The 26,938-nt window shown below is 42.3% G+C and overlaps 1 protein-coding gene across 4 annotated transcripts; it reads right to left on the bottom strand.

Annotated features, from left to right (window-relative positions):
• On the bottom strand, window positions 1-26,938 carry LOC124031950 (PHD finger protein 20-like). Of its 4 annotated transcripts, none has more exons than XM_046343794.1 (19): window positions 26,784-26,938; window positions 17,780-17,884; window positions 17,495-17,666; window positions 9,508-9,592; window positions 9,326-9,402; window positions 8,825-9,239; window positions 8,473-8,556; window positions 8,262-8,384; window positions 7,948-8,007; window positions 7,533-7,781; window positions 4,507-4,644; window positions 4,305-4,388; window positions 3,920-4,066; window positions 3,465-3,634; window positions 3,231-3,330; window positions 2,939-3,134; window positions 2,341-2,803; window positions 1,995-2,205; window positions 1-1,830 (listed from the first exon to the last, which is right to left on the bottom strand). In XM_046343794.1, the coding sequence occupies exons 2-19, from the start codon at window positions 17,863-17,865 to the stop codon at window positions 1,691-1,693; spliced, it is 3,000 nt and encodes a 999-aa protein (XP_046199750.1). In that variant the 5' UTR covers window positions 17,866-17,884; window positions 26,784-26,938; the 3' UTR covers window positions 1-1,690. The 4 variants fall into 4 exon arrangements, with proteins under 4 accessions (XP_046199750.1, XP_046199752.1, XP_046199751.1 ...); XM_046343796.1 differs by having other exon boundaries at window positions 4,055-4,066; XM_046343795.1 differs by having other exon boundaries at window positions 8,479-8,556.

Here is a 26,938-nt window from a genome sequence, read left to right as displayed (position 1 = left end):
TAATTTAGATAAAACTGGTTTATTTTCTTGCATGGAAATCTGAAATAATTATTTCTTAAACAAACCCTTATAAAAAGAGTGCAGTTCCAGTGCAGTATGCTGCGTCCAAAATACCACAGTTGACTGGAGTTACTGCACCTTTACTAGTTTAAAAACAGCACCATTCTAGTGTTGGGACTCTGGGTAAAGCTACATCTCAGTACTCTTGAAAAACAATCTAAATAACTGACACTGTATGCCAACGTACAGCTGAAATAAAATATTAACCATTCAAACAAACAGTAAGGGACAACAAAGAAGTCTGAAATGGGTCAAAATAAAGTCAGATGTCCAATACCCATTTCACATGCAAAGATAAAGAATTCATACATGTATAATTCATATCTATAGGCTACGTAGAGGTTATTTTATTTTTAATCGAGCAATAGTGCGTAAGTTTGCGCAAGGTGCCAAGTTGGGCTACTGTTTGGGGGAGAAAAATAAAAAACATCTACAAAACATTAGGCATTCAATAGGCCTAAATGTTCAAGAAATGTTTAACAAAAATGTAATTGTTCAAGAGAAAAAGGGACCTACACATCTTTCTATATTTACAGGTTAGGGTCGGGTGCGGGTCTCAGATTTTCTCTTTAGGACAGTCGGGTGGTTACAGATGGGTTATTAGCAATTGCGGATGAGTCAATAGAAATTGCGGGTGAACAGAAAAGCTGACCCATCAGTCACTAGTGTACAGGCCATGTACTAGGTATTGCAGTACTAAATATACTGTGACAGTCCTATACTCTATGCACCTTGTGCCATACACATTACTTACTGTGTGACAAAGAGAAAAAAAAAGAAAAACCATGAATTAAATTCTGAATCACAATAAATAAAGACAAGAGCACAGTGCCCACATGGAAAAACATGAAATAAGTTCTGGATACTTAACCAGTAAGATTGACTTCTCTAACATACAAAAAACCAAACATCACAACTAAATATCTAAAAATCTGAGAAATATTACAATTTACAAAATCTAGTTTGCCAACATTGAGGCTTTTGCAAACAATGTACTTTAAAGAATAACTCTTACTGTACTACATCAATATTTATGAGGAAGGGAACATTTATTAAGTTCAAGAACATTCTGGACTAGTTCAAGACAGGACAATATTTATTTGCAAATATGAAAATAGTTTCCCTCCCTTTAAAAAAGAAACTTTCGCTCTTTTTCAATACTTATTTTATGATCTTAAAACACATCATTAAGCTATTTTTTAAAATATGCATTTAACTGCAACCCTGATCCAAAATATGCATTTGAACTTGAATATCTACATCAAATCCTATTTGCTTACATTGAACAAAAATTGGTAAGGTAACACAAATCTTAATAGAATTACAGTAGAATGAAGCCTATAGTGGCCTACATTTCAACCTTATTTGAACCTTTTAGCAAAGTCATTCATGAACTTTAATCAAAAAAGCAGATAGATTATTTTAGCAAAAACAAAGCAAGTATTAATCATTTTTTACAAGAACTACATTATTAGGATGAGTTAACTTACAATCAAAAGCGCTGAACATGGTTATGTTCTTATTTTTCTTGCATTTCAGAAAAGTAGTCCAATTTATCCTGTATCATTGTTGCAAGATACCATACATGGATGCATGTGGTGAAGTGCTGAGCTCAGTGGCGCCCTCATGTTTAGGAGGAGCAGAGGGAGATCTGCTGCACCGTGCCCAGGTCTGTGAGCATCTGTCTGATACGGTGTTTGAGCTGAGGCAGCCGGGTCAACGGGTCGGGAGGCTCCAGTTCCCCTGTGTAGTCAAGCCAACTCTCCAACACTGCAGATAAATCATCAGAAGGAGGTAGAAGAAAAGGGGAGAGACCGAAAGAGCGAGAAATAAGAGTTCTATAAACCTTACATCCATGAGAAATGTATCTTTCTTCGACAGGATTTTTTTTGAGTATCTTTATAAATGAAGAATCTGTGTGGCGTAAGTCTCACCATCGAGCTCTTTCTCAATGAGGTCCATCCTGTGTGTGACTTGGTTCTGCATGGCCTCTATGTGATCCAAAAGGTTGATCTGCCACTGCTGATGCAGCACATAGTCTTTTTCTGGGTCTGGCTTTATGTCTGGGCTGGGTTCAGCCTCTTCAGTCTTCACCTCTACTTCACTCTCCCTACCCACATACACCTTCTTATACAAATCCAGACCCTGGAAAAAGAACAAAACAAGCCATCTAAGTCAAATGGAAACTGGTTTGTCATAAATCCAGCGACTTTAGCTTACGGCTAACATCTCTTCACCACTTGTTTCACCATACAATCATTTTAGAGAAAGAGTACAGACCTCGTCTGGTTGTAGGGTAATGGGGTGAATCTTGGCCCGGTCCTGCAGCAGGGAGCTGGGGTACAGTTTGGCTCTGTCTGGGTCCAGTGGGCCACCATAGCGTTGCTCCTGTTCGAGCAGGTTCTCTGTGCTCCTCAGACTGTCCTCCAGCTCAGAGCCTCCCCGTGTCTCCACCACCAGCCTCTGCTCCACCGCTGGGTAGTACGCTCGCGGTTTCTGGTAGCAGTGCTCACTGCTGATGTAGGAAGCGTTCGAGTCCTGGAAGGATGTTGGGCTCATCTGAACCCTTTTGGCCTTCTCAGAGAGGGCGGAGACTGACATTGCCTTTAGCGCTTCGCCTCCCTCTCGGTCGTTGGCTGCAGGTGAAGGGGTCCTGCTGGTCGCCATACTGCAGCTCATACCAAGCTTCTCCTCCTGCTTCCAGGGCTGGCACCACAGCTTCAGGTCAGAGTGTGTCTGAGTCCTGTAGAGGACGATAGAGCGAGGTGAGAGCTAATTCACAGCCACTGAAGATGGATCATCCAAGAACCAGTCACACCCAAAATGGTGAAACATTACATATATGGGAAGTATTTGCAGTAACTTCCATTGTACTCACTGGAGGATGCTCATCTTAAGCTGCAGGCCGTTGAGCACCTCAAAGACATGGTGAACGTCACCCAGGAGCTGGTGAGTGGCCGTTAACTTCTTCCTGTTCTGGTGGGAGTAGTTCTCATTCAGGAAAGACAGGCCATACATGTGACCACTGCTCAGCCAATCCCTGTCATACCAGTAACGCTGGCTCGGTCTCTGGGCTGAGAGAACAGGCAAGATACGTTCATGTACACTGTCAAAGACCGGAAACCCATTGGCGATCTAATACTATATTGAGGTGTTTACTGTGTGATTACCTGGTGGGTCTCTGCAAATGTAGCAGCTATAAGTGTCAGGCACATTGTGCTCAAAGAGGCCCATGCAGGTGCCATGCTGCCAGCACAGACATTCATCACACTAGGAAAGGGACAGGGCATTGTCACTTCACATATGATTATGCAATGGAAAAAACACGTGAAAAACTAAAAGCAACAAAACAGTGTTGTGTTAAAGGTTCTTCTGTGACTAACGTGAGTCTCTGTGTGCTTCACCTGAATCATGAAATCATTCTCCTCCTCCACCTCACAGACACAGCGCACTGTGTCAGAGCCCTTGGTCACCATGGATACATTCTGTTCCGACATGGGAGTGGTCACATCCAACTCCGCCTCCATGTACTCATCACTCCACTCAGCACTGACAGTGGACCAATCACTTTCATCTATTCAGAGGATCGAAAGCAAAACCATGTTTAGTTGACATAATTGTCTGATTTTGAGTGGACCGAAAAACAAATATGCCAAGCATTTGTAGTTTGACAATCAGGCTAACATTTTAAAATATTTTAAATTAGCTGATTATAGGACAACACTAGGGCCCTAAAACATGATGATACCACTTCAAGCCTGAGTGGAGAGGAAGGAGGATTGGGAATAATAGCTAACCTGAATAAAGCAAAAAGGACAGAGTGAGGAGTATAAAGAAGATGTAAGGTCTTGGTACCCACCGTCTTCTTGCACCTGATCTGTGATGTGTTCTGGACTTGAGTCGTAAGATAACTTGTGTTTGTGCAAGAGGGAGAATTTGGATACCAGATTGGACTGAGTGGAGTTAAATAAGGAGATGCCTATGTTCTCCTCACCATTCGTATTCTCTGTCAGGGGGGAAAGCACATGCAGGTTTGAGACTGGGTCAGTACATTCAAAGCTCATGTGGAATACTGAATCATCTGGAACATTAACTGAGAATTACAAACCAAATATATATTTTGTTAGAATGTGGCCAGCTTTCTAAAGGCAGATAGATTTAGGCAAATCAGATTCCACTAAAGAAGTACTGTCAACTGATAAAGGCTCCAGACACACTTATTTTGTCACTCAACAACATTTTACCTGACTTGGACCTCCCAGTCTTCTTCCTTTTCTTCTGTTTATTGAAGAGGAAGTCTCTTTCAGTCTTCCCTCTAATCTTTTCCCCTGAAGTAAACAAAATAACTGAGTAAGCAAAGCAGGGATATAAAAAGTAGTTCAACACCCAAGTTGATATTCTCAGTCAAGAACGATGGTAAAAATCGGAGATAAAAATGTCCCTCACCAGTTTCACTGGCGCTCCATTCTCTTTCTTCATGGGGTCTGCTGTTGGTTTGCTGGTTCTCCTTCCGTTTCTCACTCAGTGATCTCCGACGATTACTGTTCATCCCATTAGCAGCCTGCCTGTCACCCAGGGGAGAGTCTGTGGTACAGTGGAGCAATGCACAGAGATAAAATGTGATGGATCTATTGTTCATGGATGGATATACAGCACACAAGCAACTGGGTCAGTTAATAACGTACAGTTGAAGTCGGAAGATTACATACACCTTAGCCAAATACATTTAAACTCAGTTGTTCACAATTCCTGACATTTAATCCTAGTAAAAATTCCCTGCCTTAGGTCCATTAGAATCACCACTTTATTTTAAGAATGTGAAATGTCAGAATAACAGCAGAGAGAATGCTTTATTTCAGCTTTTATTTCTTTCATCACATTCCCAGGGGGCAGAGGTTTACATACACTCAATTAGTATTTGGTAGCATTGGCTTTAAATTGTTGAACTTGGGTCAAACATTTCAGGTAGCCTTCAACAAGCTTCCCACCATAAATTGGGTGAATTTTGGCCCATTCCACCTGACAGAGCTGATGTAACGGAGTCAGGTTTGTAGGCCTCCTTTCTCACACACACTTTTTCAGTTCTGCCCACAAATTTTCATTCTGCCCACAAATTTTCTATAGGATTGAGGTCAGGGCTTTGTGATGGCCACTAATACATTGACTTTGTTGTCCTTAAGCCATTTTGCCACAACTTTGGAAGTATGCTCGGGGTCCATTTGTCCATTTGGAAGACCCTGGAGCGGCAGGGTAGCCTAGTGGTTAGAGCATTGGACTAGTAACCGAAAGATTGCAAGTTAAAATCCCCGAGCTGACAAGGTACAAAATCTGTCGTTCTGCCCTTGAACAGGCAGTTAGTTAACCCACTGTTCCTAGGCCTTCATTGAAAATAAGAATTTGTTCTTAACCGACTTGCATAGTAAAATAAAGGTAAAATAAAAAAATAAAATTTGCGACTAAGCTTTAACTTCCTGACCGATGTCTTGAGATGTTTCTTCAATATATCCACATCATTTTCCTCCCTCATGATGCCATCTATTTTGTAAAGTACACCAGTCCCTCCTGCAGCAAAGCACCTCCACAACATGATGCTGCCACCCCCGTGCTTCACGGATGTGATGGTGTTCTGCAGCTTGCAAGCCTCCCCCTTTTCCCTCCAAACATAACGATGGTCATGATGGCCAAACAGTTCTATTTTTGTTTCATCAGACCAGTTTCTCCAAAAAAAGTACAAGTACATCTTTGTCCTCATTTGCAGTTGCAAACTGTAGTCTGGCTTTTTTATGGCAGTTTTGGAGCAGTGGCTTCTTCCTTGCTGAGCAGCCTTTCAGGTGATGCCGATATAGGACTCGTTTAACTGTGGATATAGATACTTTTGTACCAGTTTCCTCCAGCATCTTTACAAGGTCCTTTGTTCTGGGATTGATTTGCACCAAAGTACATTCATCTCTAGGAGACAGAATGCATTTCCTTCCTGAGCAGTATGATGGCTGTGTGGTCCCATGGTGTTTATACTTGCGTACTATTGTTTGTACAGATGAACATGGCGCTTGGAAATTTCTCCCAAAGATGAGCTAGACTTGGAGGTCTACAATTTTTTTTCTGAGGTATTGGCTGATTTCTTTAGATTTTTCCATGATGTCAAGCAAAGAGGCACAGAGTTTGAAGGTAGGCCTTGAAATACATCCACAGGTACACCTCCAATTAACTCAAATGATGTCAATTAGCTTATCAGAAGCTTCTAAAGCCATGACATCATTTTCTAGGATTGTCCAAGCTGTTTAAAGGCACAGTCAATTTAGTGTATGTAAATCTCAGGCCCACTGGAATTGTGATACAGTGAATAAGTTAAATAATCTGTCTGCAAACAATTGTTGTAAAAATTACTTGTGTCATGCGCAAAGTAGATGTCCTAACAGACTTGCCAAAACTATAGTTTGTTAACCTGTTGCGACTCTAGGGGCAGTATTTTCATTTTTTGGAGGAATAAAACGTCCCCGTTTTAAAAACGGGATATTTTGTCAGGACAAGAAGCTAGAATATTCATATAATTGACAGCTTAGGATAGAAAACACTAACGTTTCCAAAACTGTAAAGATATTCTATGTGAGTATAACAGAACTGATGTTGTAGGCAAAAGCCTGAGACAAATCCAATCCGGAAGTGCCCCATATTTTGAAAGCGCTGCGTGCCAATGAGTCCCTATTGAGCTGTGAATATGCTATGAACCAGCTTACGCTTTCTACGTATTCCCCAAGGTGTCTACAGCATTGTGACATAGTTTTACGCATTTATGTTGAAGAACACCCGTAGGGGGCTACATTGCGCAAGTGGTCACATGATGCTCCCGGAGAAAATCTCACCTAAAGTACAGAGGTAGCCATTATTCCAATCGCTTCTCCTGAGAAACCAACTGTCCCGGTTGATATGAGCTATTTCGCCTACAAAAATAATATTTTGGGAAAAAATGAACTTTGGCTATCTACCTGAGAGTTTCGTGAATGAAAACATCCGAAGTTAAAAAGGTAAACTATTTAATTAGATTGCTTTTCTGATTTGTGACAAGGTTGCCTGTTGCTAGCAGGGCATAATGCTATGCTAGGCTATCGATAAACTTACACAAATGCTTGTCTAGCTTTGGCTGTAAAGCATATTTCGAAAATCTGAGATGACAGGGTGATTAACAAAAGGCTAAGCTGTGTTCCAATCGATTTCACTTGTGATTTGTCATGTATAGGAAGATTTTCTAGGAAGTTTTATGTCCGTTGCGTTATGCTAATTAGTGTCAGGCAGTGATTACGCTCCCGGACCCGGGTTTGAGAGTCACAAGATTAACAAGAAATGTGTGGAGTGTTTGAAAAACCGAGTTAAGGACACCAACCTAAGTGTATGTACATTTCCGACTTCAACTGTAACTGTAGTATGATTGAGCTCAGGTTTGTTGATCCATGGGGCGGAGTGCTACTACTCACGTATAGAACCTGACATGGTGCGTCTCCTCCTGGGTGTCTCCTGAGAGCCAACCTGCTTCTCTGAGGCCTGGGTTTGCATGCTGCCCTCAGAGGCATGCTCGCTGTCTGCATGGTAGTACTTGACGTGGTAGTGCAGGAGAGAGGCCTTCCGGAAGGACTTCAGACAGCCAGGGGCCTTGCACTTGAAGGGGTTGTGGTCCAGTTCAATGGAGAGGATTGGGGGCGGCTGGTTTTTGATGACTCGATACACTAAGGTAGAGATACAAGGAACAACATGTCATTTAATGGAAGTTGTGTGTGTGTGTGTGTGTGTGTGTGTGTGTGTGTGTGTGTGTGTGTGTGTGTGTGTGTGTGTGTGTGTGTGTGTGTGTGTGTGTGTGTGTGTGTGTGTGTGTGTGAATGAGGCTGTACTCACATGGCTCTCTGCTGTACTTGTGGGTGGTAGGCAGATGGACTTGGCGTTTCAGTATTGATTCTGTAAAGAAACACACAATAGATCAACTGTAGCTTTTTGTATTCATAAAGCTACTCAGTCCGAGTGCTGATCTAGGATCAGGTCCCCCCTGTCCAAGTTCTGTTACTCATTATTATCTAAAAAGCTAAATGTATCCTATAGCAGCACTCCTACCCATATTCAAATATGCAGAAGTTGTTAGGACAGCTCAAGAAGTCTCCTAAACACCTGCTGATTGTCTTATTTATGAGCATATTCATCTCCATCTTATTTACCTATATCTGATGGGGCTTCGATACCAGCGTCTGTGGGTGTCTGGGTGTTTGTCTGGTCTGGAGTTAATGCTGGGGACGCTGGGACGGAATCTGATCCTGCTTGCTGAGACTGGCTGTTTCTGTCTGGAGAGGGAAGGGCAGGAGTTATAAACAAAGGACATAGGGCTTTGAATGTCAGTAACACGCAACAAGTCATAGTTTAGATGCAGACCCTTACTTGTGTCTGGCCTTCTCCTCTTTGGTGGTGGCATCTGTACAAGAGACACCCTCCTCTTCCTCAATTCACGTTGACTTTCTGTAAACAACAAGAACCGAAAGGTCAGTGAGACGGAATTAATTCACTTAACCATCAAGCAACAAGATACTGAACCGGTCCTAATACGCTCTAACGATTCAATTTAACTTTCACAAAAGCGAAGCCATAAGCCAAGCTATCATCTTTCCTTCCCCGTTAGGACTTGAGCACAACCATGGGACACTTTCAATTTCAATCTAATGATTCTGAAAGGTTTTAAAGAGTTTTCCATTGTTTCACTGTCCAAGCCTTACAGTAACTTACATACCTTCAGAGGGTCGGTACCGGTTCCCCCTGGGCAGCTGGGGACTCTGTCCCGATGCGCAATCTTCTTTCTTCTCCCCCTGTTGTTTGGTACTGCGCATCACTCGCTCCCCTTCTACATTCACATCTTCCGATTTAGTTTGGACAACCTGCCCATTCTCTTTGGTTTGTGGCTCTTCTCTCTTCCCTCCTCCTGCCCCCTTTTCTCCGTTTAGGCTCCCTTTCTGTCCACAGGTCTCAAAGTTGCCATTCAGCGTTTTTTCCTCTCCGTCTTCTCTTCTCTCCTTTTCCTCTCCGTTGCTCTCTCCATCCAGGTCTGAAGAGCCGCTTTTGGATTCGTCGCTCAGGGCTTTCCCGTTCTCCTCTTTCCCACTGCTCTGCTCACGTTGACTTCTGTCCCTCTCCCTGGCCTTCCCATTCTATTCACATTGAGACAGAAAACTGTAAGGTAACCCCATCAACCATCCTCTCACACTATGAACTAACAATCACATGGAGCTCTCACCTCTTTCTTATATGGCTTTACTTTGTTTGGCTTAAGAGTCTTGACAACTCCATCGAAAAACTTCACAGTGTAGGAAGCTGAAGAGAGAACAAACGTGGTCAGAATATTTGTCCAATGTAACTAGAATGCAATGCATTTCGGATTAAACATTTGATTCCATCCAGTGGAAGTGTAGGACCCACCATCTCTTTTGACTTCCAGAACCTTAGCAGGATAGTAGTGGCAGTCTACCCAACAGGCCAAGACTTTCTCATTCACCCGAAACACCTGGAAGGGAAAGAAAGGTTAAACACTAATCTGAAGTTCAACCAGACTCTGTGGTCGTCGTCTAATCAGTTTAATCTTAGGTTTTCTGCGTTAACGTCTGATATCGTCTAGGGCAGGTATTCCCTAAATGGGGTACGCGCAATGCCGTCGGGGGTACAACAAATATAAAAGTTTAAAAAAATTGTTTTAATCTACATGTAATTGTGTAAAAATACAAATAAAAAATAAATAAAAAAGCCCATAACTGTTACTCTCTCATGGGAAACCTTCACTCTTGCGCAGACAATTAGAAACTAAACATGACAATTTGAAAAATAAGCCACGGGAGTTTGAGCGAGATTTTAAGACGGCTCTCGAGTAGTAAGACTTGTAAAAAAGCAACATATACCATTAATAAGAAGGGGCTGGAAGAGTCTTATAATGTGAGCTACCAAGTGGCTAGGACAGGCAAGCCCCATACCATTATTATGGAGGACTTCATTCTTCCTGCTGCCAGGAAGAGGCCAACAAACTATACAGACTATGCCTTCATCAAACACTGTTTCACAACGGATCAGTGACATGGCAGTAGATGTTTTGAAACAATTACTGCTTCACATACAAGCCAGTAAATTATATGTTACAGCTGGATGAGACAGACGTGGCGGGCCTGACACAGCTCCTGGTATATGTACGTTAAGTTTATGGGGGGGTCAATTAAGGAAGACATCCTCTTCTGCAAACCAGGACAACATGAATGGATATTTTTAAAGTACTGGACAGCTTTGTGACATAAAATGGACTTGTGGTCAAGATGTCTTGGTATCTGTACTGATTGCACAAAAGACATGACAGGGAGACATAGTTGAGTTGTAATGCGCGTGCAAGCAGTTGCTCCCGACATCACTTGGGTACACTGCAGCATCCACCGAGAGGCTCTTGCTGCCAAGGGAATGCCTGACTGCTTGAAAGACGTTTTGGACACTACATTAAAATGGTTAACTTTTTAAAAGCAAGGCCCCTGAACTCTCGGGTATTTTCTGCATTATGCATTGATATGGGCAGAGACCATGTAACACTTTTACAATATACGCTGGTTATCAAGAGGCAAGGTATTTTGAATTGAGAAATGAGCTTAAAGTTCCCTTTACTGACCATAATTTCCACTTGTCTGACAGCTTGCATGATGACGAGTTTCTCAGACAACTGGCTTAAATGGATTATGTTTTTTCTTTGCCTAAATCAGTGGTCACCAAACTACGGCCCTCGGGCCGGATACGGCCCGTCAGCACATTTGGCCCGGCCCTCTGAACAATACCAGAGACTCTATCGAATTTTTTTCCTATTTGGCCTCCAGAAAAAAAATCCTAGGCCCGGCCCTGTCAAAGAGAGAACGGAATAACGGCGAAAAGGTTAGGTAAGAGAAAAATTGATTCAGAATGCAGGGTATTTAACCTGCAGTGGACAAACGATTATTTTTTTGTTCAATGCAAAGAAAAGGCTGTTTGTCTCATCTGTCAAGAGACGGTGGCGGTATTCAAAGAATACAATCTTCGCCGACACTATGAATCCCGTCACAAAGACAAGTACGATAGCTTGCAAGGCCAAATACGAGCAGACAAACTCTCAAAGCTAAAAAGTGGACTACTATCTCAGCAGAATACATTTGTACGCCAAGCTCAGCTGAACCAGGCATCCGTTCGGGCCAGCTTTCGGGTTGCTAAACTGATAGCAAGAAGCGGTAAGCCTTTCACTGACGGAGAGTTTGTTAAGAAATGTATGGATGCTGTCGCGGAGGAGGTGTGTCCCGAGAAGAAAGATGCATTTAATGCCGTAAGTCTGTCAGCGAGTACAATCACCAGACGCGTTGAAGAAATCGGGAGTAATGTATATGCCCAGCTGCAGCAGAAGACGAAAGAATTTGACTTTTTTTCATTAGCACTGGATGAGAGCACGGACGTGCAAGACACAGCGCAACTGCTCATTTTTATTCGTGGAGTTAGCGCAAACTTTGAGATATGCGAGGAGCTGGCAGCCCTCCAAAGTCTCAAAGGGACTACAACGGGAGAGGATATTTTTGACAAAGTGTGTCAAACCATGGAGAAGTTGGACCTGGACTGGTCAAAGCTAGCTAGCATCACGACTGACGGGGCTCCTAGCATGGTGGGCGAAACTCGCGGTCTAATAGGATGCATGAACCGGGAGTTGGAAAAAAGGGGTCTCACCGCCCCGCTACGAGTCCACTGCCTAATTCACCAGCAAGCACTGTGCTGCAAAGTGTTGACGTGGGATTCTGTAATGAAGGTTGTGGTGTCGTGCTTAAACTTCATCAGAGCAAAGGGACTTAAACACAGGCAGTTCCAATAATTCCTGTCTGAACTGGAGTCTACGCACGGAGATGTGCTGTACTACACAGAGGTCCGATGGCTGAGCCGGGGCAGAGTTTTGAGGCGTTTTTACGAGCTGCTACCCGAAATTAACGCATTTCTTCATTTAAAAGACAAAACGGTCCCAGAGCTGATCGACCCAAAATGGAAATGGCACCTCGCATTTTTAACAGACGTGACAGAAATACTTAACAGTCTTAACTTGCAGCTACAAGGCGAGGGGAAACTCATTTGCGACATGTATTCACACATAAAAGCATTTGAGGTGAAATTAGCGCTGCTTTTGGAACAAGTGAAAAAGCGCAACTTCGTCCATCTTCCTGCTACCCAAAACCTGTCGACAGAGAACCCAGCGGTCCCGTTCCCAGCTGAAAAGTGCGTGGAAGCACTGGAAATGCTGAAGGCGGAGTTCGGTGTGCGATTCAGTGAACTACATGTTCATGCAAAAGAAATCCGTCTTTTTCAGAACCCCTTTGTTGCCGACATTGATGAAGCCCAGCCTTCATATCAGTTTGAGTTGGCTGAGTTACAGAACTGATGTTCTGAAAGACGCATTCAAGCCCAACAGTCTCATTGACTTCTATGCCGCCCTCCCAAACGACACATATCCAAACATCAAAAAACACGCAATGAAAATGTCCACAGTTTTTGGCAGCACGTATATCTGCGAGAAAACCTTTTCTCGCATGAAACTGCTGAAAACCCCGATGAGATCAAGATTGACAGATGAACATTTGCATCAGTGCTTGAGACTGGCTGTAACTAGAATGGAACCTGATATTCAACTTCTCACCAGCCAGATGCAGGCCCACAGTTCACACTGATGAACATACATAGGTAAGCTCACTTTTCTGACTTGAATGAGTCATTCTGAGCATAAACAAATATAATCATAATAAAATCTACTGGGATAAAATCCATCTTTACAACCATACTGGTAGTGAAATGTATTGTGCTGTGTAGGTGCTGTATCACTTAGTTCAGTTTCTCAACCTGCTTCTTTTGTGGTTTTCACAGGGAAGTTGATGAGAGAGAGCTGCAAACAGCAGTGTCTACAAGCCTACTGGAACCTACAAAAGGATTATAAGGAAGGAACACAAGAACTTTAAGAGACTGCTCATATGTGTCAGAGAGATTCTGCTCTGACAACTGAGCTGAACTTTTATCTGTTAAGATTGTGCATGGCACGACAGAAAGTTAATGTTCCATGGCTTTTTTTTCTATGAAGAACCCAGAGAGTTATTTAGTTATTATTTATTTCCTGTTTTTTCTGTGAAGAACTCAGAGAGGGTTATTTAGTTATTATTTATTTCATTAATAGTGTTATTATTTGTTTCCTGACTTTTTTTCTGTAAAGAACCTGGAAAGGGTTATTTGGTTATGTGTGGCTTTCTGGAAAACAATACATTTTTTAAGCTCCCCTACGATCGTCACACTTTTTCTGTTACTAACTGACACCGGCCCCCCATCAGAGAAGGGAAAAGTTATGTGGCCCTCACAGGAAAAAGTTTGGGGACCCCTGGCCTAAATGATCTGAATTTAGGATTACAGGGACTCTCCGCAACTATATTCAATGTGCGGGATAAAATTAAGGCTATAAATAAATAAGTTGGAGCAGTTTTCTGTCTGCATTAACAAGGACAACAGACAGGTCTTTCCATCATTGTATGATTTGTGTGCAAATGAACAAGCTTACGGACAATGTCAAATGTGATATAGTGACGCAAGTGAGCTGGGTACTCAATGACGCAGGTACTTTCCCAAAATGGACGACAAACGGGATTTGTTATCCCTTTCATGCCCTGCCTCCAGTCCACTTACCGATTTCTGAACAAGAGAGCCTCATCGAAATTGAAACAAGCAGTTCTGTGAATTTAAATCAGAAGCCACTGACAGATTTCTGGATAGGGCTGAGCTCACAGTTTCTTGCCTTGGCAAATCGCACTGTTAACCTGTTTGGGATAGGGGGCAGCATTTTCACATTTGGATGAAAAGCGTGCCCAGAGTACTGCATGCTGCATGCTACTGCAAGTACCAGTTGCTAATACACTGCTCAAAAAATAAAGGGAACACTTAAACAACAATGTAACTCCAAGTCAATCACACTTCTGTGAAATCAAACTGTCCACTTAGGAAGCAACACTGACAATAAATTTCACATGCTGTTGTGCAAATGGAATACATTTACATTTAAGTCATTTAGCAGACGCTCTTATCCAGAGCGACTTACAAATTGGTTCATTCACCTTATGACATCCAGTGGAACAGTCACTTTACAATAGTACATCTAAAACTTAAGGGGGGGTGAGAGGGATTACTTATCCTAGGTATTCCTTAAAGAGGTGGGGTTTCAGGTGTCTCCGGAAGGTGGTGATTGACTCCGCTGTCCTGGCGTCGTGAGGGAGTTTGTTCCACCATTGGGGGGCCAGGGCAGCGAACAGTTTTGACTGGGCTGAGCGGGAGCTGTACTTCCTCAGTGGTAGGGAGGCGAGCAGGCCAGAGGTGGATGAACGCAGTGCCCTTGTTTGGGTGTAGGGCCTGATCAGAGCCTGGAGGTACTGAGGTGCCGTTCCCCTCACAGCTCCGTAGGCAAGCACCATGGTCTTGTAGCGGATGCGAGCTTCAACTGGAAGCCAGTGGAGAATATAGACAACAGGTGGAAATTATAGGCAATTAGCAAGACACCCCCAATAAAGGAGTGGTTCTGCATGTGGGGACCACAGACCACTTCTCAGTTCCTATGCTTCCTGCCTGATGTTTTGGTCACGTTTGAATGCTGGCGGTGCTTTCACACTAGTGGTAGCATGAGACGGAGTCTACAACCCACACAAGTGGCTCAGGTAGTGCAGCTCATCCAGGATGGAACATCAATGCGAGCTGTGGCAAGAAGGTTTGCTGTGTCTCAGCGTAGTGTCCAGAGCATGGAGGTGCTACCAGGAGACAGGCCAGTACATCAGGAGACGTGGAGGAGGCCGTAGCAGGACCGCTACCTCCGCCTTTGTGCAAGGAGGAGCACTGCCAGAGCCCTGCAAAATGACCTCCAGCAGGCCACAAATGTGCATGTGTCTGCTCAAACGGTCAGAAACAGACTCCATGAGGGTGGTATGAGGGCCCGACGTCCACAGGTGGGGGTTGTGCTTACAGCCCAACACCATGCAGGACGTTTTTACATTTGCCAGAGAACACCAAGATTGGCAAATTCACCACTGGCGCCCTGTGCTCTTCACAGATGAAAGCAGGTTCACACTGAGCACATGTGACAGACGTGACAGAGTCTAGAGACGCCGTGGAGAACTTTCTGCTGCCTGCAACATCCTCCAGCATGACCGGTTTGGCGGTGGGTCAGTCATGGTGTGGGGTGACATTTCTTTGGGGGGCCGCACAGCCCTCCATGTGCTCGCCAAAGGTAACCTGACTGCCATTAGGTACCGAAATGAGATCCTCAGACCCCTTGTGAGAATATATGCTGGTGCGGTTGGCCCTGGGTTCCTCATGTGGCTGGAGGGTGTCAGCAGTTCCTGCAAGAGGAAGGCATTGATGCTAAGGACTGTTCCCCAGACCTGAATCCAACTGAGCACATCTGGGACATCATGTCTCGCTCCATCCACCAACGCCACGTTGCACCAGACTGTCCAGGAGTTGGCGGATGCTTTAGTCCAGGTCTGGGAGGAGATCCCTCAGGAGACCATCCGCCACCTCATCAGGAGCATGCCCAGGCGTTGTAGGGAGGTCATACAGGCACGTGGAGGCCACACGCACTACTGAGCCTCATTTTGACTTGTTTTAAGGACATTACATCAAAGTTGGATCAGCCTGTAGTGCAGTTTTCCACTTTAATTTTGTGTGACTCCAAATCCAGGGTTGATAAATTTGATTTCCATTGAGAATTTGTGTGTGATTTTGTTGTCAGCACATTCAACTATGTAAAGAAAAAAGGATTTAATAAGAATATTTCATTCATTCAGATCTAGGATGTGTTATTTTAGTGTTCCCTTTATTTTTTTGAGCAGTGTATAAGCATATTATTAGTATATTTAGATAGAAAACACTGAAGTTTCTAAAACTGTTTGAATGATATCTGTGAGTATAACAGAACTTATATATGGCAGGCGAAAACCTGAGAAAGATCCAAACAGGAAGTGGGAAATCTGAGGTTTGTAGTTCAACTCTTTGCCAAATTGCACTTCCTAAGGCTTCCACTAGATGTCAACAGTCTTTATAACCTAGTTTGATACTTCTACTGTAAAGGAGGGGGGAATGAGAGGGGATTGAGTCAGTGGTCTGGCAGAGTGTCACGAGCTGGTCACGCACATTCACGTGAGAGTTAGCTTGAGTTCCTTTACATTTCTGAAGACAAAGGAATTCTCCGGTTGTAACATTATTGAAGATTTATGATAAAAACATCCTAAAGATTGATTTTATACTTCGTTTGACATGTTTCTACAAACTAATAACTTTTTTGACTTTGAACTAAGCGATCGCGCATTAATTACTGGGCTAAACGCGTGAACAAAAAGGAGGTATTTGGACATAAATTATGGACTTTACCAAAACATTTATTGTGGAACTGGGATTCCGGGGAGTGCATTCTGATGAAGAACAAAGGTAAGTGAATATTTATAATGCTATTTCTGACTTTTGTTGACTCGAACATGGAGGATATCTGTATGGATTTATGTTGTTTGAGCGCCGTACTCAGATTATTGCATGGTTTGCTTTTTCCGTAAAGTTTCTTTGAAATCTGACAGTGGTTGCATTAAGAAGAAGTATATCTCTAATTCTGTGCATAACACTTGTATCTTATATTAAAGTTTATGATGACTATTTCTGTAAATTGATGTGGCTCTGAAAAAAATCAGAGGATGTTTTGGAAACAAAACATTACTGAACGTAACACGCCAATGTAAACTGAGACTTCTGGATATAAATATGCACTTTATCGAACAAAACACACATGTATTGTGTAACATGAAGTCCTACGAGTGTCATCTGATGAAGATCAAAGGTTAGTGATTCATTTTTCCTCTCTTTGGCTGGAAAATGTCTGTGTTTTTGTGACTAGGCTCTGACCTAACAATCATGTTGTGCTTTCGCTGTAAAGCCTTTTTGAAACCGAACACAATGGGTAAATTAAAAGTTTTTCATTTGGTGTATTGCACTTAATGTATGAAAGTTACATATTTCTACAACATATTTTTGAATTTCGCACGCTGCCTTTTCACCGGAATGTTGTCAATGGGTTCCGCCATAAGAATTTAAGACACTGATGCCCTTTGCAACCACATACCCATGTAAGAGTGAGCAAAATTATTGATTATTATTACCTTATTATTTGTGCCCTGGTCCTGTAAGAGCTCTTTGTCACTTCCCACAAGCCGGGTTGTGACAAACTCACTCATTCTTATGTTTAATAAATGTATTGTATAGTGTGTGTGACACAGGTGCTAGAAGGGGTACGCAGCTGGAGGATGAATGTTTGAAGGGGTATGGGACTACTTGGATAACAACATTATGTCAGAGTACTAGTCTCTCTCACCGAGCTGGGCCGTTTGTCCTGCAGACCCTTTCTCCTCAACTGGATCCTGTCCAGGGGCCTCAGGTATGGGCTGGTCCAGTCAAACCACTCGTCATAGCGGTGGCTCCACTGACGGTAGTGGATCAGAACCTTCTCGTCCTCATAGTCGATCTTCTCTATGCTGGCCTGGTACCTGAGCAGTAGAGAGTTATGATGTTCAATAAGACTGATAATGGTAGACAAGAACAATAGGACATGAACATTAGAAACCTGGCCAGACAGTAATCAGATGGAAATGACACTGACCAGTTCTTCAGGTTGTCGCGAGCCTCCAGCTGTGCTCCCACCTCAAAGGTGATCCCTCTTCTGTCGGGAGGAGTCTTGGTCATCATGGGCACATTCAAGGCCTACCTGTAGAACAGCAGAAGAACATCCAAACAAGAGACTAGCATTATGTCAAATCTCCACATGAACTGGCCATAACTGCAGGAAGTGCATTGCCACACATCACGTTGTATAAGTTCAACGGGAAAACAAAAACAGTCTGGAGTTATGAAGACATCCCATCTTTGAAGCACCATTTGCTGACATCACTCAACTGAAAACGTACTATACGTCTGTTGATCATCCAAGTCACTAGGGCCAATTCAGAAATCAACAGGTGTCTGACTAATGGTTGAAATCAGTTCTGCATGTACTGCCATCCAGCACCCCAGGATTAACATTAGCTGGCTAGCGGAGCTGGAGGCTGGTTCAACATGTTGACTTTATTTGGATTCATTATTTGATGTAATTATTTAGTACCGTATTATTTAAAAAATATGGTAATGTTTTCACTGTTTGAACCCATGAATTTGCAGCAATCTTCGGACTACCTAAAGTAGTACTGGCTCCATGTCATCTACAAGACCCTGCTAGATAAAGTCCCCCTTTATCTTAGCATCTCCCACCTGTAGCACACGCTCCAGCAGTTATATCGCTAGTCACCCCCAAAACCAATTATTTATTTGGCCGCCTCTCCTTCCAGTTATCTGCTGCCAATGACTGGAACGTACTACAAAAATCTCTGAAACTGGAAACACTTATCTCCCTCACTAGCTTTAAGCACCAACTGTCAGAGCAGCTCACAGATTACTGCACCTGTACATAGCCCACCTATAATTTAGCCCAAACAACTACCTCTTTCCCTACTGTATTTCATTTATTTATTTAGCTCCTTTGCACCCCATTATTTGTATTTCTACTTTGCACATTCTTCCATTGCAAATCTACCATTCCAGTGTTTTACTTGCTATATTGTATTTACTTTGCCACCATGGCCTTTTTTTGCCTTTACCTCCCTTATCTCACCTCATTTGCTCACATCGTATATAGACTTGTTTATACTGTATTATTGACTGTATGTTTGTTTTACTCCATGTGTAACTCTGTGTCGTTGTGTCGAACTGCTTTGCTTTATCTTGGCCAGGTCGCAATTGTAAATGATAACTTGTTCTCAACTTGCCTACCTGGTTAAATAAAATAAAAAATAAAGTTTCACCGATATTTAAATGGAGGTATGTTGAAGTTAACGTGATTAGTAGAGATTGATGTTGCTAGCTTTTGGGGTGATTAACGTTAATCACTTAATGTGTCCATTTCCCTAAACCACTTTTGTTTTCCAGTTTGGCTTCACACCTTCAAGTGTAATTTCTCTTGACTATATAGTCTTTCATTTTTTTCTACTTTTTAGTTCTTTTGTTTGGATACCGTGATTGGAATAGATTTTATTCAGTCCCGGTACTAGGAGAAGTTCCTGAAGTTCCAAAACAAAGATGGATAAGAGTTTAGTAGTTAATTAAACATTAACTAGCCGGTTAGCTGCATCTTTACCCCACCCCCCTAAGTTTTAGATGCACACTGTCCCACTGGATGTCTAAGGTGAATGCCCTTCCTAAGACGTCTCTAAATGACTTAAATGTATGTAAAAGCACCAGTTGCACACTGCTTGTAGGGGGAGCCTGTAGACCAGAAGGAGAGCTGATCAACATTGAAAGTAAGTTGCAGGGTGGCAGGATAGATCAGAATTGAGGGTATGCCCTACAGGTACAATTCCCTCTGGACATCTGCAAATGCTTTTCTTCGCCGATTTGTGAAGGCACTGTAGTCCGCATAACAAGGTATGGTTCTCCAGGCATCTTGGATGGGCGCATTCATTCTTGCCCTTTTCAACAGGGTCCTTGTAGAATATTGTTGCGGTCTTGGTATCTGAAAACATTGAAGACCATGTGTCTGGGGGTTGTCCTTTACATTTTGGTTGTAAACCCGTTCCATTTGAATCGGAATAGTACCAAGTGAGGGAATCCATTTGGGAAGGATTTATTGCAGGAAAGCAATTTTATCACCTCCCTCCCGGTTTGTAGCAATCCCAGAGACCCTCACGTTGTGTCTGTGTTGATCCTCAAACAACACCATTTTGAACCACATCTTCTCAACTTCCAAAGTGCAGAGGTTCACATCCCTTTTTAGACCCCTTTCCTCAGTCTGAATGCAATCCACCGTTTCTATTAGCGCTCGAACTGATCCCATGTGGGTGTCCAACTTATCTTTCAAGGTAGCAACTTGTTCCCTTACTCCTTGAATTGCTGCACCAACCGCACGTTGAGCCACCACCTCCATCCGGTCTTGTTGTTCAGCTAAAGCTAGCGAAATGGCGTTGCTAAAGCTAGCATCAGTAGTAACTTAAGGGGTTGAGGTTGCCATTTTGGTAGACGAACCCATTTGTTTCTTGACCCCAGATATTTCCACCGACTTTTAAACTAGAAAGTATAAATTGTGTACAGTGCATTTGGAAAGTATTCAGACACCTTCACTTTTTCACGTTACAGCCTTATTCTGAAATGGATGTTCCCCCCACTCATTAATCTACACACAATAACCCATAATGACAATGCAAAAACTGGTTTAGAACTTTTTGCAGATGAATAAAAAAAAAAATATTACATTTACATAAGTATTCAGACACTTTACTCAGTACTTTGTTTTAGCACCTTAGGCTGTAATCGCTGCCAGTCTTCTTGGGTATGACACCAAGCTTGGCTCACCTGTATTTGGGGAGTGTCTCCCATTCTTCTCTACAGATCCTCTCAAGTTCTGTCAGGTTGGATGGGAAGCGTTGCTGCACAGCTATTTTCAGGTCCCTCCAGAGATGTTTGATTGGGTTCAAGTCCGGGCTCTGGCTGGGCCACTCAAGGACATTGAGACTTGCATTGTCTTGGTTGTGTGCTTAGGGTCGTTGTCCTGTTGTAAGTTTAACCGTGGCTCCAGTCTCAGGTCCTGAGCGCTCTGGATTAGGTTTTTATCAAGGACCTCTCTGTACTTTGCGCCGTTCATCTTTCCACTCGATCCTGATGCTGTCAACACCATGCTTCACCGTAGGGATGGTGCCAGATTTCTGCCAGATGTGACGCTTGGCATTCAGGCCAAAGAGTTCAATCTTGGCATCATCAAATCAGAGAATCTTGTTTCTCATGGTCAGAGTCCTTCAGGTGCCTTTTGGCAAACTCCAGGCAGGCTGTCATGTGCCTTTTAATGAGTATCTTATGCCTGGCCACTACCAGAAAGGCCTGATTGGTGGAGTGCTGCAGAGACGGTTGTCCTTCTGGAAGGTTTTCCCATCTCCACAGAAGAACTCTGGAGCTCTGCCAGTGACCATCGAGTTCTTGGTCACCTCCCTGACCAAAGCCCTTTCCCCCAATTGCTCAGTTTGGCCGGGTGGCCAGCTCTAGGAAAAGTCTAGGGGGGGTTCCAAACTTCTTCCATTTAAGAATGGGCACCACTGTGTTCTCTTTAAGACCTTCAATGCTGCAGAAATATGTTGGTACCCTTCCCCAGATCTGTGCCATGACACAATCCTGTCTCAATCCTGTCTCGGCGCTCTATGGACAATTCCTTCGACCTCATGGCTTGGTGTTTGCCCCGACATGCACTGTCAACTGTGGGACCTTACATAGACAAGAGTGTGCCTTTCCAAAAAAACGCCCAATCAATTGAATTTACCACAGGTAGACACCAATCCAGTTGTAGAGACTGCTCAAGGATGATCAATGGAAACAGGATGCACCGAGCTCAATTTTGAGTCTCATAGCAAAGGGCCTGAATACTTATGTAAATAAGGTATTTGCTCAAATGTATAAAAACCTGTTTTCACTTTGTCGTTATGGGGTTCTGTGTGTAGATTGATGAGAAAAACATTAATTTAATCAATTTTAGATTAACAAAATGTGGAAAAAGAGAAGGGGTCTGAATACTTTCCGAATGCACTGTACGTTTTTGTACATTTGAACAGCAGTAGGACAATATACCTTATATTGTTAAGGCTCTAAAGCAATACTAGTTGCGCCACCCCCATGGATTTAAAATGCCCCTCAGGCATGTCATCCTGGAGCATGGCCTGATGTAACTGCATTGACAGTCATAGATTTACAAGCGATGTTGCATGCTTGCCAAACAACCACAGGCAATATCAGTAATCTAGTCAAACAGTGCCCAGTGTTCGCATGCTGACCAAAGCAAGGTAGGCGGCCTGTTCCTGATCTTGCACATCTATGCTACACCTTCAGCATTAAAATGCTAAAATGGCTTGGGTGACATTAGGTCGTGACTCTAATAAAGCCTATGTAATTTGCTAGGTTGATATATATGCGCTGTTAAATTGTGTTTCACTGGAATAAAAATATGCTATGGGAGACAATTCTGATTTGGATATAGGCCATCTGCTGAACAGGGATTAAAATAAATGTTATTTTGATTGTTCAGGTTCAACATCAGCTATAATTTTTCTTTAAAGTTAAAATAAAGTATTTTTTATATATACATAGTGTAAAGTTGATAATTCCATAAAGAACCATCAGTTTTGCGAGGCACACTACATGGCCGCAGTGAGAGGAGAAAAGAAGCGCTCTGTAAAAACGTTAAACTCGTCACAAACATTAGATTTTGAGATCCGGACGAAATCCAAAATTTTGCTACATATTCACTGCCCATGTCATAGCTAATTTGTAAACAATAAATATTGATACATTACTAGCGCAAACACTTAATCTGACCAGTTCATTAGTGGGTGATGGTGATTTCAGAACCAGTGGGGAGACAAAAAACAGGCTACTGTTCAATTCAAGTACAAATAATTCAGTATTTTCAATTTCTACATTTACTGCACTCATTTGAGATCGTTTCCACACTGCCACGTAGGGCTGCACGATATGGGCCAACAATCTAGGCTTTGTTTTTTACCAAATGTTGCCATTTTGATTTGACTTGAGATTTAGAGCAAAACACCTTGGTGAACTGTTGGAATCATGGAAATAGAATGATTATTCTAATGGGCACTGTGTTTGACATGACAACAAATTAAAATGCCAGAGAGGAGTCATTGTGGCAGGGTAGGAACCAAAGTGTTGATAAGTGTTTCCTATAATCTTTGGCTACATTGAATGTTCCCTTAGCTACTTTATGAAGTAGCCAACATACTCATGCTTTGCATATTCCTCTTTGATTTAGAAGATGCAGTTGCACAAACATGCTCTTTTAGGTTAACACCATTACTGGTATTATATGCTTGTTTAGCTAGTTACCTTTGCTCTGACTCAGTACATTTATTAGCTAGCTAGCCAGCTAACTAAATAGCGCTTAGCAGCTAACACAATTTAAGCCCAACTTGGTAAGAAAAGACCAACAATTTTTTTGCAGATGTAAGTAACAAACTAATAGGGTAATTATAAAACACTAGTGGGTGTATATTAACCTCTTTCAGCTAGGGGGCACTATTTTTATGTTTGGAAAAATAACGTTCCCAATGTAAAAGGCCTATTTCGCAGGCCCATATGCTAGAATATGTATATAATTGACAGAATAGGATAGAAAACACTCCAAAGTTTCCAAAACTGTCAAAATATTGTCTGAGTATAACAGAACTGATATTGCAGGCGAAACCTGAGGAAAATCAAACAAGGAAGTGGCTTCTATTTTGAAAGCCCCATGTTCCATAGCCTGCCTTCGCTCCATTTAAAGGGATATCAACCAGATTCCTTTTCCTATCGCTTCCTGAAGGTGTCAGTCTTTAGACAGTTTCAGGCTTTTGTTTTGAAAAATGAGCGAGAAAGATAACATTGCGTCATGTGTTCGCATGAGTTTTGCTTGCGCAACAGAGGTTGGGCAGCCATCGTCTCTCCCTCTCCTACTGAAAAAGATAGTGCCGTTTGATATTATCGATTATATATATTTTAAAAACAACCTGAGGATTGATTATAAACAAACGTTTGACATGTTTCTGTGGACATTACGGATACTATTTGGAATTTGTCTGCGTTGTCGTGACCGCTCGAGCCTGTGGATTTCTGAACATAACGCTCCAAACAAACTGAGGTATTTTGGATATAAAATCATCTTTATGGAACAAAAGGAGCATTTATTGTGTAACTGAGTCTTGTGAGTGAAAATATCCGAAGATCATAGGTAAGCGATTAATTTGATTGCTTTTCTGATTTTTGCGACCAAGCTACTTTGATGCTAGGTGTTCATAATGTTTTGTCTAGTGATCGATAAACTTAAACGCTTGGATTGCTTTCGCTGTAAAGCATATTTTCAAAATCTGACACGACTGGTGGATTAACAAAATGCTAAGCTGTGTTTTGCTATATTGCACTTGTGATTTCATGAATATAAATATTTTTAGTAATATTGTTTGAATGTGGCGCTCTGCAATTCAGCGGTGGTTGATGAGAATTATCCTGCTAACGGGATAGGTAGCATCAAGAAGTTAAGAAGCTAAGGGAAAATAGCATTGTTATCAACATTGTTGCATGTGCTGCATTGACCATACAGACTGAACGCACGTGTTTCGTGGTCGAGGAACAAATGCACTCCTTGAGTGACAGGGGGCGGGGCTAGGTCTGCGTGGAAAGCGAGCAGTGAGAAATGACTCAAAGTAGCAAAGTAAACTATAAAAATGGATGTTACACACCGAATCACATTTAACAAACCAAACACTCAAATACTGTTATAGAAGGTGAAGTAAAAACCTAAACCGGTCTGTGCATCAATACCAGTAGATACAGTATACTGCCCAGCCCTAGTGCATCGAATCGTACTGAATCATTTCAAACTAAAACTTATCGTTATTGTATGCTACCGGAGCCCATGTCTCTAGATACGCATCTTGAAAAGGAAAGATGCATATTCCTAACTACTACCCCAACAGCAACTTTCTTCTAGAATTTTTAACAGCACAACACATCAGGTAAAAGTGCTGATCACAGCTATTCCTCCAAAATAACACAGTACTCCCATGCTTTTAGCTAAAGTGTAAATTGACACTGCTTAAGCCTTGATCACACCTACAGAGTCATTGCGCAAAATGGTACACAGCATCATCTGGATGTGTGCAACAAAAGTTCAACAATCACCTCTAACTACCATTTCTGTCAAGCCGTCTACGCATCTGTTCGATAAATCCAACGTATGCACCACACAGAACGCACTGAATCTACCTCTGCAATGCAGCAAGGCAAACGCAGCGTTCCATTGGAAATTAATGTACTTCTGGTGTATCAAAACACAATGACGCTGTCGGTGTGATCGAGGTGTTACTGGGGTTATAAGTAGAACTAAAGCATGCATTTGGCTGTGCATGTCAGGCAGCCCAATTCTGATCTTTTTTTCACTAACTGGTCTTTGGACCAATCAGATCAGCTCTGAAATCGATCGGATGTGATTGGTAAAAAGTTAAATTATTGGTGGGGGGGGGGGGTCAAAATGGGGCTGCCTGTATAAATGCAGCCTTATTGACTGGGAATGTCTGTCTGGGCTCAGATGATACTGTCAGCAGAGAACTAAAACAGCACTTATCTGTTACTCAGACTGAATACACCCATTCAACTGCTGCACCAAATCAAAATCATTTTCATTTCGAAGTAATCAAATCAAATATATTTTCCCAAACATGCCGACTAGACCTTATTTCAGCAAGAGGTTGTGCAATCAGGCCATAAATTGTGGAGAATGCCAGTTGATCGGCTTCAACCAACAAACAAAACAAATCCTCTCTGTCAGCAGGGTAATAGTTTAAACAATCCAATATATCTATAATGAAAAGCAAAAGCTACTTGGTTTAATTTTAGCATAAACAATGATTTCATAATACCCACAGTGGGTCTACTGACTGTTGGATTTCCTTTGTTCAGCGCAACTGACACCTTCAGTTGGAGACGTGTAGCTGATTCTGACACTGATTTGTACATGAGTGATGCTTAGCCATTTTAAGCATTGACACGACTGGAATCAAATACATTTTGAGGAATAGAAAGTAACAACATTCTGCTAGTATTTATAAAGCAGCAAATCACACCAAAACTGGCCATGATAGGCCTCTGTAGTTTGTTATGACATGCGCAGCATTGAGTGATAGAACAAGCCTGACAAAAGTAACGCAAATGGCGCACAATGAGTTCCAATGTTGTTTACGTTCTCAGAAGCTCTAACAAAACTGATTTAACGAGAATAAAAAATGCAATTATACAGCGCATTTAAGATGACGTTAAATAGCATTTTTTTTAATAAATCTGAGTTCTCAAAAACAGCGACAGATCAGATTATATAATTATCTGACTCAACAAGCTCGCGGATGAAACGTGCGTGTAACGTCGACAGAACTGCCGCACAACTATTTCCTTTACAAATAACGCTTTCTTCACTAACGTTAACCTCATAACGTAATTATGATGTTAAACAGTGAAAACCATATAATTATGTAAAAACAAAAAGCTAGTCCGCGTTTTGCTAATGCAGCTGCCGCCGATGTCGAATAAGCTCATTGGGTAGAAGCTGATGACAGATCCGAAGACAGACATTTCATAGGACGCAGCCGCTGTCAATTGGCTATTTACTTTGCCCGGGCCTTGTAGACCTGCTTCTGCTGTACTGTCTAGTTGCAGAGTAAGCAATTAACCACGGCTCGAGAACACACAGAAAACTCCATATCTGAAGAAGAGTTGCAACATGCCGCAAACAAAAATAATCAATGCAATTCGATGCTTCACTTGAGTTTATCAACTTTAACGTAAACAAATGAGTTTGCTGTAACTAGCAAACGTTACATTAGCTAACAATACTCCATCATGAAACAGAACATTCCGCACGCGTGCGGACAAGTTTAATATCCACAGAAGAAGCATGTCTGCCACCAAAAACATGTCATTGTAGTTTAACATTTAAATGATACATTGTGTAAGACATGATACATATTGACATTACAAAGAAACTAGACGCTTACCTCGAGCTCCTAGTTGTTTCTTCTCGTGGATGAAGCCTACTTCACTTGCAAGTCCTTCCTTGGAGCAACGTGCTTCTCGGCCAACGCAGTTTGTTTCTCGTCCACACTCCGACAGCGCTGCCTCCGTTACCAAGTGGCGATCCTCTGCGCGTGCG

The sequence above is a fragment of the Oncorhynchus gorbuscha genome, linkage group LG03, assembly GCF_021184085.1.
Source record: "Oncorhynchus gorbuscha isolate QuinsamMale2020 ecotype Even-year linkage group LG03, OgorEven_v1.0, whole genome shotgun sequence".
Classification (NCBI taxonomy): Eukaryota; Metazoa; Chordata; class Actinopteri; order Salmoniformes; family Salmonidae; genus Oncorhynchus; species Oncorhynchus gorbuscha.
Note: the sequence above shows the minus strand (reverse complement) of the source record. Positions and strands in the feature narration are given on the sequence as shown.

Excerpts from the sequence above, each read along its gene's own strand:
- LOC124031950 (XM_046343794.1), bottom strand. The coding sequence starts at position 17,865 with ATGATGACCAAGACTCCTCCCGACAGAAGAGGGATCACCTTTGAGGTG. Across the intron at positions 17,667-17,779 it reads CGCGACAACCTGAAGAACTG|GTACCAGGCCAGCATAGAGA; the intron begins GTCAGTGTCATT and ends TCTACTGCTCAG. Across the intron at positions 9,403-9,507 it reads TCTGGAAGTCAAAAGAGATG|CTTCCTACACTGTGAAGTTT; the intron begins GTGGGTCCTACA and ends TTCTCTCTTCAG.